Raw genomic sequence first — 13,681 nt, 5'->3', positions numbered from 1 at the left:
TTGTTGAGTTAATTATGTATTAGGATGTCAGGAATTTTGTCCTCCATCTTTAACACAGTAAATGCTTGATAAATTTATTGAATGAATGAGGCCAAGACCATGCTTTTAGCTACTTTATAAAATGATCACACTGTAAACACTCCGTACATAGTCATGATCAGTGGATGAAAAATGAAACAGGCTTGCTACTGAACTTTGTATTATTTTAAGTACAATTCTTCCCTTCATAACTGAGAAGGGGTTACCAATTTGCTTACATACACAGGAAATAAATTCTTTCTACAGCATCTAAAACAATTTCTTCCAGGACCACTGCATTTCGAAGTTGGAAATGCAACTCTGAGGGGAGGGAAAGTACCAGGAGCAGATATGTCCCATGGTAGAACAGTCTCATTATCAGACACTAAAATGAAGAAAGCTTGCTTGATGAGGAGAAACATGGCCCTCCATCAGAGATCTGTGAGAAACAGCTTAGCAATGGCTTTAACCTTGCCATGCACAGAGAGATCATTTCAATTCACGTAAACAACCTCCCCCTAAAGCATCTGTGAGTATGCTTTCTCTCTGCTCTTATTACAGGAAATCAGTTTGATCCTGAAGGCTGGAAGCACATGGTATATTTTGTCAACAACACAATCTTATCAGAAACTGAAGTCCATTGGAATTAGGTCATCAGAGATAATTTCAAAGTGGGTCTGACCCTGTGCATATGGATGGCAGGGCAACTTGGGGATGGTGAGTACTAAGGAATTACAGGGAAAATCTCCAGGGAATTTCAAAATCGGCTCTACTCCTCCCCTCTCCTGAGAGTTTGTGGAATTCGTTTTCATTCAATCCTGATGTCATAAAAAAAAAAAAAAAATGTTCTTCACTGCGCCACATCTCTGGAGGCCCTTTAGCCAGCCTGTTAGTCATTACTATACTCATGGGCTTGAGGCCAGCGCCACTCACTCTCCTCTGCTCAGCAGCAGACGGGCTGAGCTCCTCTTATCCTTGCATTCCTTCTCCTCCATTTCTCTAAAATCTTTCTCTGAGGGAGGAACAGCTATAGCTTTGGGGCTACTATAGCTTTAAGGAAACTTTTGGCAGATGCCAATGTCCTAACATCTGGGCAGTGTTAACAGAATCCTGGAGGCCCGGACAGACCAGGAGCCACTCATTCTAGGAATGTTAAAAAGTAGTTTTTCCGACTGATGAGAGGAGCAGAGAGGAAGGAGAAAGAGAAGAGAGAGTACAAAAAACCCGTACATCAGGTAAGATCTGCTGCTTCACCCCTCCACTCCATACCATACCACCCCATCTCTCAACCCGAGGGAGTAACGAGACCCAGGACTTAGGCAACATGGCTCGGGGATTGGGGGGTGCGGGAAGAAGTTCTTTTATGAAATTGGACCATATGCTGGTTTCCATTTGAGCTGTGACCTGGCTGCAGACACAGGTTCCCACTACTTTCCCTGCCCACAGCAGAGGGATGGCCGACCCCATGACTGAGTCAAGTTTTCAGTTTGAGATTGGCGAGAAAGGTGGGTAGGGAAGGGGTCACAGACTCAGAGCACTGGGTCTGCAAAGGAAAGCTCCTGCTCCCAAACCAAGGAACTGGATGGAGGCTGCATGTGGGAGAGGGGGTTGATGATTAGTGCATCTCTCTTTAATCTCCTCTCTCTCGTCTGTTCATTCCCTCTTTCTGCTTTCATCTCTTGTCTTCAGCTCTGGCAGATTATCTTTTCTTGCTGAGATTCCTTCCCACATGTTTCCACTTTCCTTGCCTCCCCTGCTTGCTCTCACTTGTTCTGTATTCTGCTTCCTTGCCACTCTCAAGACAGAATCTGAAGCTAGGTAGCAATGAATTGGAAAATGAATTTCTGCCATTCTTGGACTTCTTGTATCCCTTAGGGATGCTGGTCAGAATCTGCCATCTTTTTGTTCCTCCATTTCTGGAACTGACCCTCCCCTGAGCATGGTGTTTCATTGAAAGCCTGTGGGTGAATGGGTTCTTGCTGAGAAATCCAGCGGCCAGTTTACAGCAATGGGCAGCAAGTTTTAATACTGTCATTTATGAAGTATTTGCCTACTGGAAGCCACAAAACTCTCATCCCATTAGAGTCCCATTAGAGAGTCCCTCACTCATTAGAGTGAGGACAGGATGGGAAGTGAGAGGGCAGTGGGAGGTTGCTTACCCTCTCCTCACGTACCTTAGTATGTTCTTTTCACCCTTACTGACTTCCTGCTGGCTCAGCAGGATAAAACTAGAAAGTTAGGCTGGACTTGAAAGCCGGAAGCCACTACCAAACCGCTAAGCCTCGAAATCCAAAGCTAAGAACTGAGCCAGGGTATAGTCACTGCCTGAGAGACTAGAGAAAGAAGACATCCAGTCCTGTTCAAGATGGAATTGGTAATATAGTATCTAATATATATGGATTGCTTCCCTATGTGTCAGGCAATAATCCACTCTATAATGTAAATTCTATTTTTGTGCCCATTTTATAGATAAGGAAACTGAGGCTAAGAGAAGGTAAGGAATTTGTCCAAAGCTCCATAACTAATAGGGACAGAAATGGATACATATCCAGATCTATGTAACTCCAGAGTTCAAGTTCTTAGTCTGTATATGCTAACACTTTCTCAGATTCGTGGTTAGGAAGCACTAGTTCAGTGAATGAAACCATCACCTGGGACATTTAGATTGCAGGTTTCTCTCTTGGTTCTATATGATTTAATGTTGGCCCTTTCCTGGTCTTGAGATCTCAATGTCCCTCTCTGTAATTTAGGCCATGGAACACTGGCATCAGATATCACCAGGATCAATTGAGAATTGGTTGTTTTCTGTCCTCTTCCTCCTGAGAGGAAAAGACCAGAATTCACAAATAGAGTCTTATTATCCTAAAAGTGGGAGATCCTTCCAAAGGGGACAATATAACAGGTATTTGTTAATTTAAAAATCTCTCTTCTTCCTCGTAGATCCTGCATTTCTGCTTCCTCTCACTTTTGGAAGTTCATTGATGCCTGATTTCTGAAAGTCATCCTCCTTTGCCTTGGTGCTTCTGGCCACATACCTCTATTCTTGTCTCCCTAACCTCCCTTCCCATCCCTCCCCACCACCTTTTCAAGGATGGCCATTCAACTAACTCGAAGAGGAGCTCTCTCTCTGCTGCTCTTCCTCACTCCAGCAGTGATGCCAACATGGTATGCAGGTATGTCATAGGAACTGTAGCCCATTATTTCCAGGAAGGGCAGGGCTTAGACCAAGTCTTAGAGAAGGGAAGGTTAGACTGAAATAGGAGGCACTTAGATACAGAGAAGAACTATCCTCAATAAAGAAGATGGTTAAACATTGAGGCAGGCTACGGAGGGAGGCTTTTGAGGCAAACTAATAGATTTTTGAAAACAGGCTGCACCAGCATAAAAGTGAGTTTGGTCAATATATTCTTGTAGTTTATTTGCACAACACAGGGAATATAGCAAATATTTTATAATCACTAAAAATGGAGTATAATCTTTAAAAATTGTGAACCACTATATTGTGCACTAGTAATTTATGTAATACTATATACATGAACTATACTATACATGCTGCAGTCCAGGGGGTCGCAAAGAGTTGGACACGACTGAGGGAACAACAACAGCCACATACTTGAACTATACTTCATAAATATAAATAAATATTAAAAATGTGGCTTGTTAACATGGCTTTTGAGGCCATTATCTTACCTGCTTTTCCATTTTCTCTCTCTTTCTCTCTCCCCTCCCAGACATTATTTATAGGATGAGATTTTTATAGCTCCTTTCTGATAAAGATTGCTAATGACAATTCAGACCACATTCTCTTGAACAGGAATCCCCAGTTTCTTCTGGCTTGTTTCTTACTTTGGAAAGGATGGGGATTTCTAGATCCCTGAATGTGTTTCATCCTTTGCCTCTGGGGAGATATAGGGCGCTCAAGAGAAATCATTCAGCGAGGAGGGAAAGGAAGGGGAGGAATGAAGGAAGGATAATGAGGTGCCAGACAGGAGTTTTTGATGGGGCCCAGCTGGCATTCCAAGTGCTAATAATATTCTGTGGTCAGCACTGTCTGCCTTCATGGGGGCTGGGGGGAGCAGGGGAAGGAGACAGGCCCAACTAATGGAGTTAGAAAAACATCCAGAGATGAGTAAATAACAAACTGCTTCCATCACAGCTGCAGTCATCGTAGCTAAAATTTTCCACATGCCCTTAGCTCCTGGTGGAAGCCTCTGGCAGAAGCTCTGTTTGGAACAGCTGCATCAAGTTTTCAAACAAATATGCGAACTTCTTCCCCTGTTTGGCTTAACTTGGCTTTGTAGGGGGTGAAGCATGAGGGCTGACACTGAGGCAAAGATGTTCAAATCAAGCCCTTGGCAGAGCACACACTGTTTGGGGTTAAAGGAGCCCAAGTCTCCAGAATATATGTGCAGCTATCGTCCCCAAACTCTCCCTAGCTTCAGTTCAAGTACATGAGACCAAAATCCAGCCAAAGACCATGAGTGTAGGCTAGATGAGTGAAGCCTGATTCTGAATCACTATAAGAAACCCCAGAGCACACTGAGGCCTTTACCTTCCCCAGGGTGGAAGCCTGAGCTTTTGGAGTCTTGAGGACAATGCAGTTTTTTAAGACTTGGATTCATTTGAAAGTCTCAAAAGGCCATTTGCAAAGGTGGCCATTCCCCACTTTCTATAAGAGTCACCATGCTCATCACTCCTTCTTGGGAGCCCTGGCTAGTGAAGTCTTTGACAGTCCTGCCAACCCGTTCATTCTGTCCTGTTCTTTTCTTAGAAGGCTATGTGATGAGAGATACTTGGGAATTTCCCAATAATCTTTCCCTACATCACTAGCTCAACTGTCTGAGTTTGCTCTGTTCATGTGTTCATTTCTTCACTCAGTAGATATTTAGTGACCACTGTATGCATTCAGGGCTGTTTTGTTCATGGCTATAACCTTGTCCTCCAGTGGGAGTTGTACAAGGAAAGCAGCCATGTATGGATTCTGGGCTAATCAGAAATAGGATCCAGGAATAATCAGCAGGGTGTAGGAAGGGTTAAAAATATAAATCAAGCCAGCAGTGGATTACAAGTGTGTATTGGCATATCTGTGCAGTTCAGGAAGTCAGACAGCATTTCTTATCATAATCCAAGCATTAGTGTGGATCTTAAAATAGTCATCAACTATCAGTTACATTTCCAACCACACCTTTGTAAAGTGTAGTGCTTTAGAGGGTCTGTTCTATGGATATTGGAGGAACCCAGTAACAGACCACATGGTAACCACCAATCAGCCTAAAGGGACCAAGGAACGATGCCAAAGCTTCTCCCCACCAGGGCTCAAGAGGGACAGACAGATAGAACAAGGTGGGGGGAGGGGTCCTCTAGTTTCATATATCACATCTCAGTATCTTAATATTTTCCAAAAATTATCCAAAGACAGGCAAAGATGAGAAATGGAAAGGCTTAAAGCAGTAAGGTGGCCCTGAATTATTCCTGTCACAAAGCAGACTTGGCACTGGGCCAGCCAGCTTTGTACCCTGGTGAAGACTGTAATTATCTGACTGAGTCTTCACCTCAGCTTTTCCACATCCCTTGTAATTCTGGAGTGATATGAAATGTTTGGTGGCCTTCGATCCCACACACACAGAGTTTAAAAAGCTGAATTGCAATAAAGATTTTGGATTTTTATTTCTGTTGGATGTTGTCCAAAACTTTCCCCTACAACCATCTTTAGTGGAGTGTCTGAGTTTGGCATCAAGGGGATCAAACTACCCTGGGCTGGAATGCCCACTCTGCCCCTTACTTGCTGGGAAACCTCGAGCTAGTTCCTGAACTCCTCTGAGCCTGTTACCTCATCTGTATTTGAAAGCAATAAGGGTGTCTACCTCACTGAGATGTCAGGGTGATCTAATGAGATGACACATGTAATGGGCTAAACCCAGAGTAGGTGCTGAGTGATGTTAAGAGTCATTGTTGTTATTGTGGTGGTCGTTATCCAGTCATAGGCCTTGGACACTCCTGTCTGCTCTTTTGGTAAACAGAGGCTTGCTCCCATGCTGGGAATTTGTTCACAGGCAAGCTCTGGAACAGGAGTATGGGGACCAAATCCTTTAGAAAATCACACATATCTGGCCTCCTGTTTATAGGCATTGTAAGGCTTTGATACTAAACTGAAACAGCTGACAAGAATTCTGTCCACCCTGCCACCTCCCTCCACCACAAAGAAACCACCCAGGTGGGAAAAGAGGGAGCAAGGGAGAGGAGGCCTAAGGAGAAATAAAGGAAAGCCAGGAGAGAACTGAAAAGGGAAACCAGAAAAAAATAAAGGGAAGGAGAAAATATGAACTCTTTCCTCTGGAATGAGGGCAAACCAATGAGGCCATGATTTCATAAGACAAACTTTCAATTTGATTCATTCCCTTGTTCATCAAGTTGGACTAGTTTCCCAACACCCACCCCTCACCCCCAGTCTGGGCCCGTGGGGAATGGAGGAGCCTCATCATCTACCCTCTGCTCCACCCATTAGTGCAGGGGGCCCCGTGTCTCTGCCCAGAGAGGAGACAGGGTAAGCTTGTGGTCAGAGTGTTTACACAGGCCAAAGGGCTCCGGTGCTAAAACCCAGCCTTGTCCCAGAAGCACACTCTCTCCTGGAAATGAAGAATTGTCTCTGACTCCAGCACGGCTGGCTGCTCTATTAATGTGTGTGCTTTAGGCACACAGTGAGGCTGGAAAGAGAGTTTCCGGAAACTTCCCTCCAGAAAGGACCAAGTTGTATTCCAATTAGTATGCATGACCCATTTCCTGCTGTCTGGTGGAACACACTGTTTAGTCTCCCAGACAGCCGCAGACTGGCCTCCACAGGGACTGGACCACTTAACAGAACGGGGGTGGACCCAGAATGTTCTCTAGTTCAGCACCTCCCTACTAAGGCTCCTGCTGATCAGAGTGACTGAATATTTCTGCAAACCAGGGCAAACTGTTCAGGCAGTGAAACTCCCCTTGCCTCTTAAGCCCTCCCTCTTTGCCCTGGCATGCCACCCCTGGCCCTGGCAATCAATTGAAATTGAAATTGTAAGATTTCCTATCACCATATGGCTCTATGTGTTTTTTTTTTTAAGCTTCCTGCATAGAATTATCCTTAATACACAGTTGATAAAAAAAAAAAAAAAGTGAAATTCGCTCAGTCGTGTCCAACTCTTTGCAACCCCATGGACTATATAGCAAAAGGCTGGTGCCCTGTGGGCTGGTGGGAGCTTGAGGAATTGTTTCCCTCTGATGACTGTAAGAAGGCCCATCATTAATGGAAAGACCCTTGCTAAGGTTCTGTATTTTTGCCTCCTATCTGGGACAACAGTCCATCCTCAGAACTCAGTCATCAGTGTCTCACCAAGACTCCTGTGTTGCATCAGGGAAATGGATCATTTCTAGTCCAAATGGGCAGGATGGGTGGATGGTCAAGAAGGTTGATTTTTTTTTTTAATGGAGTCTTCTAATGCTACCAGTAGCCACCTGACCCCCTGGACTATAGCCCACCAGGCTCCTCCATCCATGGGATTGTCCAGACAAAAATACTGGAGTGGGTTGCCATTCCCTTCTCCAGTGGATCTTCCCAATCCAGGGATCAAACCCGGGTCTTCTGCACTGCAAGCAAATTCTTTACTGCTTGAGCCACCAAGGAAGCCCAGTAAGCTGCCCACCCCTCCCCCACCATTAGCTCACCCTCTATGCACCTGAGGTGTGGAGGTTTGCCCACATTAGTTGTGCTGCTTCACAGCATAGGATTTTTCCCACTAAATAGCCACCTCATTCTCCACCCATGGAGTGTCACGCCCTCATAAAGGGACCAAGCTGGAAAGCAGAAAAGGTTGGAAAGGACTTGCATCAGAGACCAATATGTTATCTTGATATTTTCTTCATTCTAGGCTCAGGCTACTACCCAGATGAAAGCTACAATGAAGTCTATGCTGAAGAGGTCCCACAGACTCCCATCCTAGACTACAAAGGTAATCCTCACTGCTTCTCAGGCTTAGGAAAGGCCTTTTCTGTCCTAATTCCTAGGCCCTGTCTGATGCATCCTCACCCAGCTTGGCTCATTTGTATCAAAGCTGCAGTTCAGGGAATCAAGGGCTGTGGTTTCCATCCATGAATCTTGTTACTGACTTGCTGCATGATCCAACCTCTCTAGCATTAAGATTGCCCTTCTATCACTAAGTATGGACTGAGTACCTACTGTATGCCTAATTCTGTGTAAGGAAAGCCTTGGGTGCTACAAAGGTAAAGTTTTGTCCCCCTCAAGAAGCTTACATTCTCCTAAGGGATATGAGTGAGGGGGCAATAAAATTAGCAGGTGTAGGGCAAGGAAGCATGAAACTCTGTGCTACCAGTAAACACAATAGGAATTAAGAAAAAGAAGTCAGGGGAGGGGTCATGAAAGATGATGTTTAGACTAGGCCTTGAATGATGGGTAGATTTCGAGAAGTAGAACAGAGACAGGAGGGCATTCAGCAAAGCATATGGCCACAGGTAGAGAGAGAAGAACAAACGTGTAAGAGGAAGGCACTGGGAAGAATCCAGTCTGACTGGAGGATATGGGATATGGAGGGAGTTGTAGGAAGTAAAGTTGAATATAAACAGTGAGACCAAATTAGGAAAGGCTCCACAATCCAGGTGGTGGTAGTTTAGTCACTAAGTCATGTCAGACTCTTTTGTGACCCCCATGGACTATAGCCCTCCAGGTTCCTCTTTCCACGTAATTCTTCAGGCAAGAACACTGAAGTGTGTTGCCATTTCCTTCTCCAGGGGATCTTCCTGACCCAGGGATTGAACCCATGTCTCCTGCATTGGCAGGCAGATTTTCTTTACCACTGAGTCACCTGGGAAGCCCGCCATGATCTAGAGACCCTTCTAAAGAGAGGCTGAATAGTGGTTCCTGCTTTAGAAGGAAAGTTAGACCACATGATTTCTACTATCCTTTCCATTTCTAAGATTCTTAGTTTCTGTGCTTTGCAAGCCATGTTGAGGAGTTTGGCTGTTGTGATAAGAGTTATAGGGAGTCATTATATGTTTTTGCATAGGGGAGCGGCATGGTAAATAGTAATTTCAGAATATCAACCTCATTATTGTGGGCAGAAAGTAGGAGTTCAGGAGGTGTAGACCCTGGGTCAGGGAGATTCTCCAGGAACCAGTAACAGTGATGTTGGTTAGAGATGATTGATGCTAGTTGAAAAGAAATGAAGAGCAAGGATGAATCCCAGAGATGTTTTAAAGAAAGATGATAAGACCTAGTACAGATTTGATGTACCAAGAGGTTAAGAAACAAAGGACTCTCTGAAAGCATCCAGTCTGGCACCTGGGAGAACTGTAAGACCCTTCTCAGAGAGACAAGGTTAGAAAAGAAAAGTGGTTTGTACCCTATAGGCAGTGGGGAGAAGAACGATGGAGCTTCGTGGGTCAGAGTCATTAACTTAGATGGATGAGCTATCTGAGAGAGCAGGGGGCCAACATCAGAGCCTTAGAGGTCATCTGCATATGTGCGCAGGAAAACGGGAACCAACAAGGGAAAAAGAGATCATTAGTGGTCAGCCATGTAGGAGGAGATTGGGGTAGCATCTAATATATTACAAAAGCCACAGGAGAAGAGAATTTTAAGGGAGGAGAAGGAATAAGAGATCTGTGTCAAATATTGGAGAGAAACAAATTGAGGGTATTACAAACAGTATATTTGGCAAGAAGAAGGTAAATGGTAACGTTTGAGAAAACAGTTTCAATAGAGAAATGATGAGAGGTTGGAGTTCCTCTCTGCTCCTTTCTAGCTACCTTCTTTCTACCTATCTTCTTACTCTGCCAAATGGTCTAGACCCACTGCCTCTCTGTCTTAGCACCTGCCAACCCCCAAACTCCCTACAGTCTCTTGCCTTCTCATCCACAGATCTCCATGCTGAGACAACAGCCCTTAAAGGTCAATGACAATCCTCTCCCAAAGCCCAAATCATATGGCCCCTTTTTGAGCTCAGCCTCCACATCTCTCAGCAACAGTGAACACATCTATCTCTTCTCACCCCACCCCCATCCTTGGACTCCATGACATTTCACTATTATGATCATAGCTGAGGCCAATAAAGGAGATGGGCTCTCTAGTAGTGACAGGAGGGAGAGTGAGGCATTGATCTGAACTTCAATTGATCATGATCTGTCTCCTGAGCTCCCAGACTACACCTCTAATTGCTGCTAGACACTTCCATTTGGAGATATTTAAAACTAAATTCTTTCATCTTCCCTGAAAAAGGTTTGACATCTGGCCTTCACACTTTTGATAATGGTACCATCATCCTCTTCAAAATACCTTAATGTGACCTTTAACAGCCCCCATCACCTTTAATAGCCCCCCTTTCTTCATCACCTCTCACCAGTCATTCACCAAGAATTGTCATTTCTTTATTAATCCCAGTGATTAAAACTTTTATTACCTTACACATGGATAATGACAACTGCCTCCTAATTGGATTATCTGACTCATGTTTCTCCCTTCCCCAAACCTACTGACCCACTGTGATTATTTCTAATAGAATTTGGTCTCAGTCTAGATAGTCTGACAACACATTATCCCTTCTCCACACATGAAATCTATGACTAGCCAGATTAATAGAGCTCTGTTTCCTGACAGTTTGGGTCCACACTGAGCTTTCCCTCATTTATTCATTCTTTCATTCATTAATTCAGCGACTATTTATTGAGTACCTACCATATACGTCTTCTGACATAAATTTTTATTATCTGGATCACTCATTTGGCATTCGTTATATACTGCCTCTTTGGTTTATTTTTCATTACTCTCAACCAAATAGTTCTCTATTTAACAGAAGGTGCCACGTATGACACTCCCATAGAGCTATGTCAAAAGTAGATGCTCAAGAAATGTGTACTGGCTGGTTGGAATTCTGGGAGCAAAAGCCAGATTGTAGTAGATCATAAATGGGAGACATAGACAGGAAAAAGCAACAGATGCAGAAGGTACTTTCAGGGGGTCCAACAGCCCTGTGATTAATATTAATCTGCCTCATTGCTTATTTTTAAATGTGTATAAAGCCATTTAGAAAAATATAAGCCACATGGTGGCCTTTGGTCTTGGGGATAAAGTGTCTCATGGCTATCTTCGGGACTTAGTCTCGGTACATAAAACTAATTTGGTAAGGTTATGGATTGCAGCCTTCCAGGCTCCTCCATCCATGGGATTTTCCAGGCAAGAGTACTGGAGTGGGGTGCCATTGCCTTCTCCGTATCTATGTTGAGGCAGGAGGGGCTGCCAGGAAGGTACAACCTGAAGTTCCAGCATTCCTTGTAAGGTCTTGTGATCTCATAATCAACAGCTCTGCCACTGTGGTGCTTAAAAGACTTTCTGTAACTTGATGCAGGCACCTCCACATGGCAGCCCTGTGTTGTTCCATGAAATGGGATGAACCAGTGGTTCAAACACAGACACTGACACAGGGAATGTATTCCCATTCCCAGGGCTAGATATGTTTTACACATGCATCTTCATTTGACTCTCAAAACAATCCTATGAAACTGGTTTATTAGTCCTACTTTACAGATCAGGAAACAGCTCTGCTGCTGCTGCTGCTAAGTCGCTTCAGTCGTGTCCGACTCTGTGCGACCCCATAGACGGCAGCCCACCAGGCTCCCCCGTCTCTGGGATTCTCCAGGCAAGACCACTGGAGTGGGGTGCCATTGGGAAGTTCAATTTAGAGCATCACAGAGCTCAGGAGTGGCAGGGCAGGAATTCAAGTGCAGGAATGTCTGACTTCAAAGCCATGCCCATTCTATCTCTTCCATCGGAAATGTAGCCCATTGTGGGTTTTTTGTTTTGTTTTTTAAAAGGATGTTTAAAAAAAAATAAAAGTTAACCAATAAAAAGCACATCATTATTTTAGAGCAAACTGCTCACATACTTTGGTACCATTTTCACTAATCTTGAACTTCCTTTCCTTCTCTTAAACTGACTCCTAGCTTGGAGTCAAAAACGCTTCTCTGAGGTATGTCCCAGTCCTCTGGGCTACCACTTGCTCCCAGATTGCTACATCACTGGGCAAGCTGGTAACTGCCTGTGTTATCTGATGATAATCATGAAGAAGGTGCTTTCAATCATGTTGTCAGCACACCATTTTCTTTATAATCTCTAGAAAGAGATAGGTGAATTGCAGAGGCCGCAGGCCTGAATTCAGATCCCAGCTCTTCTACCTTCCAGCAATTTTGACCCTGGACAGACACATATTATGTGCCAGTCACTGTGCTATGTATTTTATAAATATTATTTAATTTAAATACTTTTCATGCTTGCTCTCCAGTTGTTGACAAGACCTCTGAAACACATTATTAAGTTTATTTTAAAAAGCGCTGGTGGGAACAGTGGACGTACTCTATGTGATAAAGAGGAAGAGAAAATAAGACTCACTTTATATGTGTAAAGAAACTATTAACAGTAGTTCCCGATAGGGGGACTAAGTAGGGATAGGTGGGGGAGCAGGGATGGAAGGGAGAATTTAACTGTATAACTTTTTATACTTTGGGGATTTTGAACCAGGTGGTTATATTACGTATTCAAAAATGTAAATCTATACTTCAAAAGAGCAGAGCTTTACATGCTGCAATGACAGATACTGTGGTTAGAAAAAATGGGTTTTAGAGCCAGACAAATCTTGGATTCACATCCAGCTCTGCCCCTTACTTGCTTCTGGTTTGGGGCAAGTTACTCCCTCATCTGTAAAATAGTGATAAACACCCACGCACCTTTTCAGGGCTGTTGGGAGAACTATGTGAGATGATGAATGGGAAAATGAAATTATAAAGCATCATGCCTAGCACACTGTAGCTACTCCATAATGACTAACACTTTTCCTACCACATTCTTAGTTTCAGTTTCCCATCAACATTCTTTGGGTACATTTGTTCAGCCAGTTTGAATCTCCATGACTGTACTGTCACCTCTCCTGTGTTCAGCCCATCCACGTTAATGGCATGAAGGGCATTGTCTCATGCCTCACTTACTTCCACATAATGTTCCCACCATTTCCCCTGTTCTACCAGTCTGGTGACCACACCCAAAAAGAAAATGAGGTTAGCCTTGAATTACTTATTCTCGAGGTCACTTGGAGATCACGTTTCTCTTCCTAACTGCTCATAAGCCTGTGTTTAATTCTAAAACATTTTGCTATCAGTGCTATCGGTCTTGCCAAGCAGCATAGTTGAAATTTACTAACAGAGTACATCTTAAGTGTTCTCACTACCAAAAAATAATGGTAACTATGTAGGTGATGGATGTGTTTATGAACAGATTTGAAATAATCATTGAAGTAATCATTTAACATTGAAGTTAATCGTTGAAGTAATCATTTAACAATGTATACATATATTAAAACATCATATTCTTCACCTTGCTGCATGCATGCTCATTTGTGTCCAACTCTTTGCAACCCCACGGACTGTAACCCACCAGGCCCCTCTGTTCATGGGTTTCTGCAGGCAAGAATACTGGAGTGGGTTGCCATTTCCTACTCCAGAGGATCTTCCTGACCCAGGAATCAAACCTGAGTCTCCTGTATTTGCAGACAGATTCTTTACCACTGAGCCACCTGGGAAGCCCATTGTTCACCTTAACTATTTACAATTTATGTGTCAATTATACCTC

The 13,681-nt window shown here is 43.7% G+C and overlaps 1 protein-coding gene across 2 annotated transcripts in view; it reads left to right on the top strand.

Moving 5' to 3' along the window:
* The first annotated feature begins 922 nt into the window (after positions 1–922).
* SRPX2 (sushi repeat containing protein X-linked 2) overlaps positions 923–13,681 on the top strand; it is a 29,790-nt gene continuing 17,031 nt past the window's right edge. Inside the window, exons 1-3 of one of the 2 annotated variants that reach the window (XM_027534557.1) lie at positions 923–1,253; positions 2,959–3,191; positions 7,920–8,000. In XM_027534557.1, coding sequence (XP_027390358.1) covers positions 3,110–3,191; positions 7,920–8,000 — 163 coding nt within the window. In that variant the 5' untranslated portion in view covers positions 923–1,253; positions 2,959–3,109. The remainder of the gene's footprint in view (positions 1,254–2,958; positions 3,192–7,919; positions 8,001–13,681) is intronic. The other variant, XM_027534556.1, reaches the window with a different exon arrangement.

This window comes from Bos indicus x Bos taurus, chromosome X, assembly GCF_003369695.1.
Source record: "Bos indicus x Bos taurus breed Angus x Brahman F1 hybrid chromosome X, Bos_hybrid_MaternalHap_v2.0, whole genome shotgun sequence".
In the NCBI taxonomy this organism is placed as follows: domain Eukaryota; kingdom Metazoa; phylum Chordata; class Mammalia; order Artiodactyla; family Bovidae; genus Bos; species Bos indicus x Bos taurus.
The sequence above is the reverse complement of the archived record's forward strand: the minus strand, read 5'-3'. Positions and strand labels throughout refer to the sequence as shown.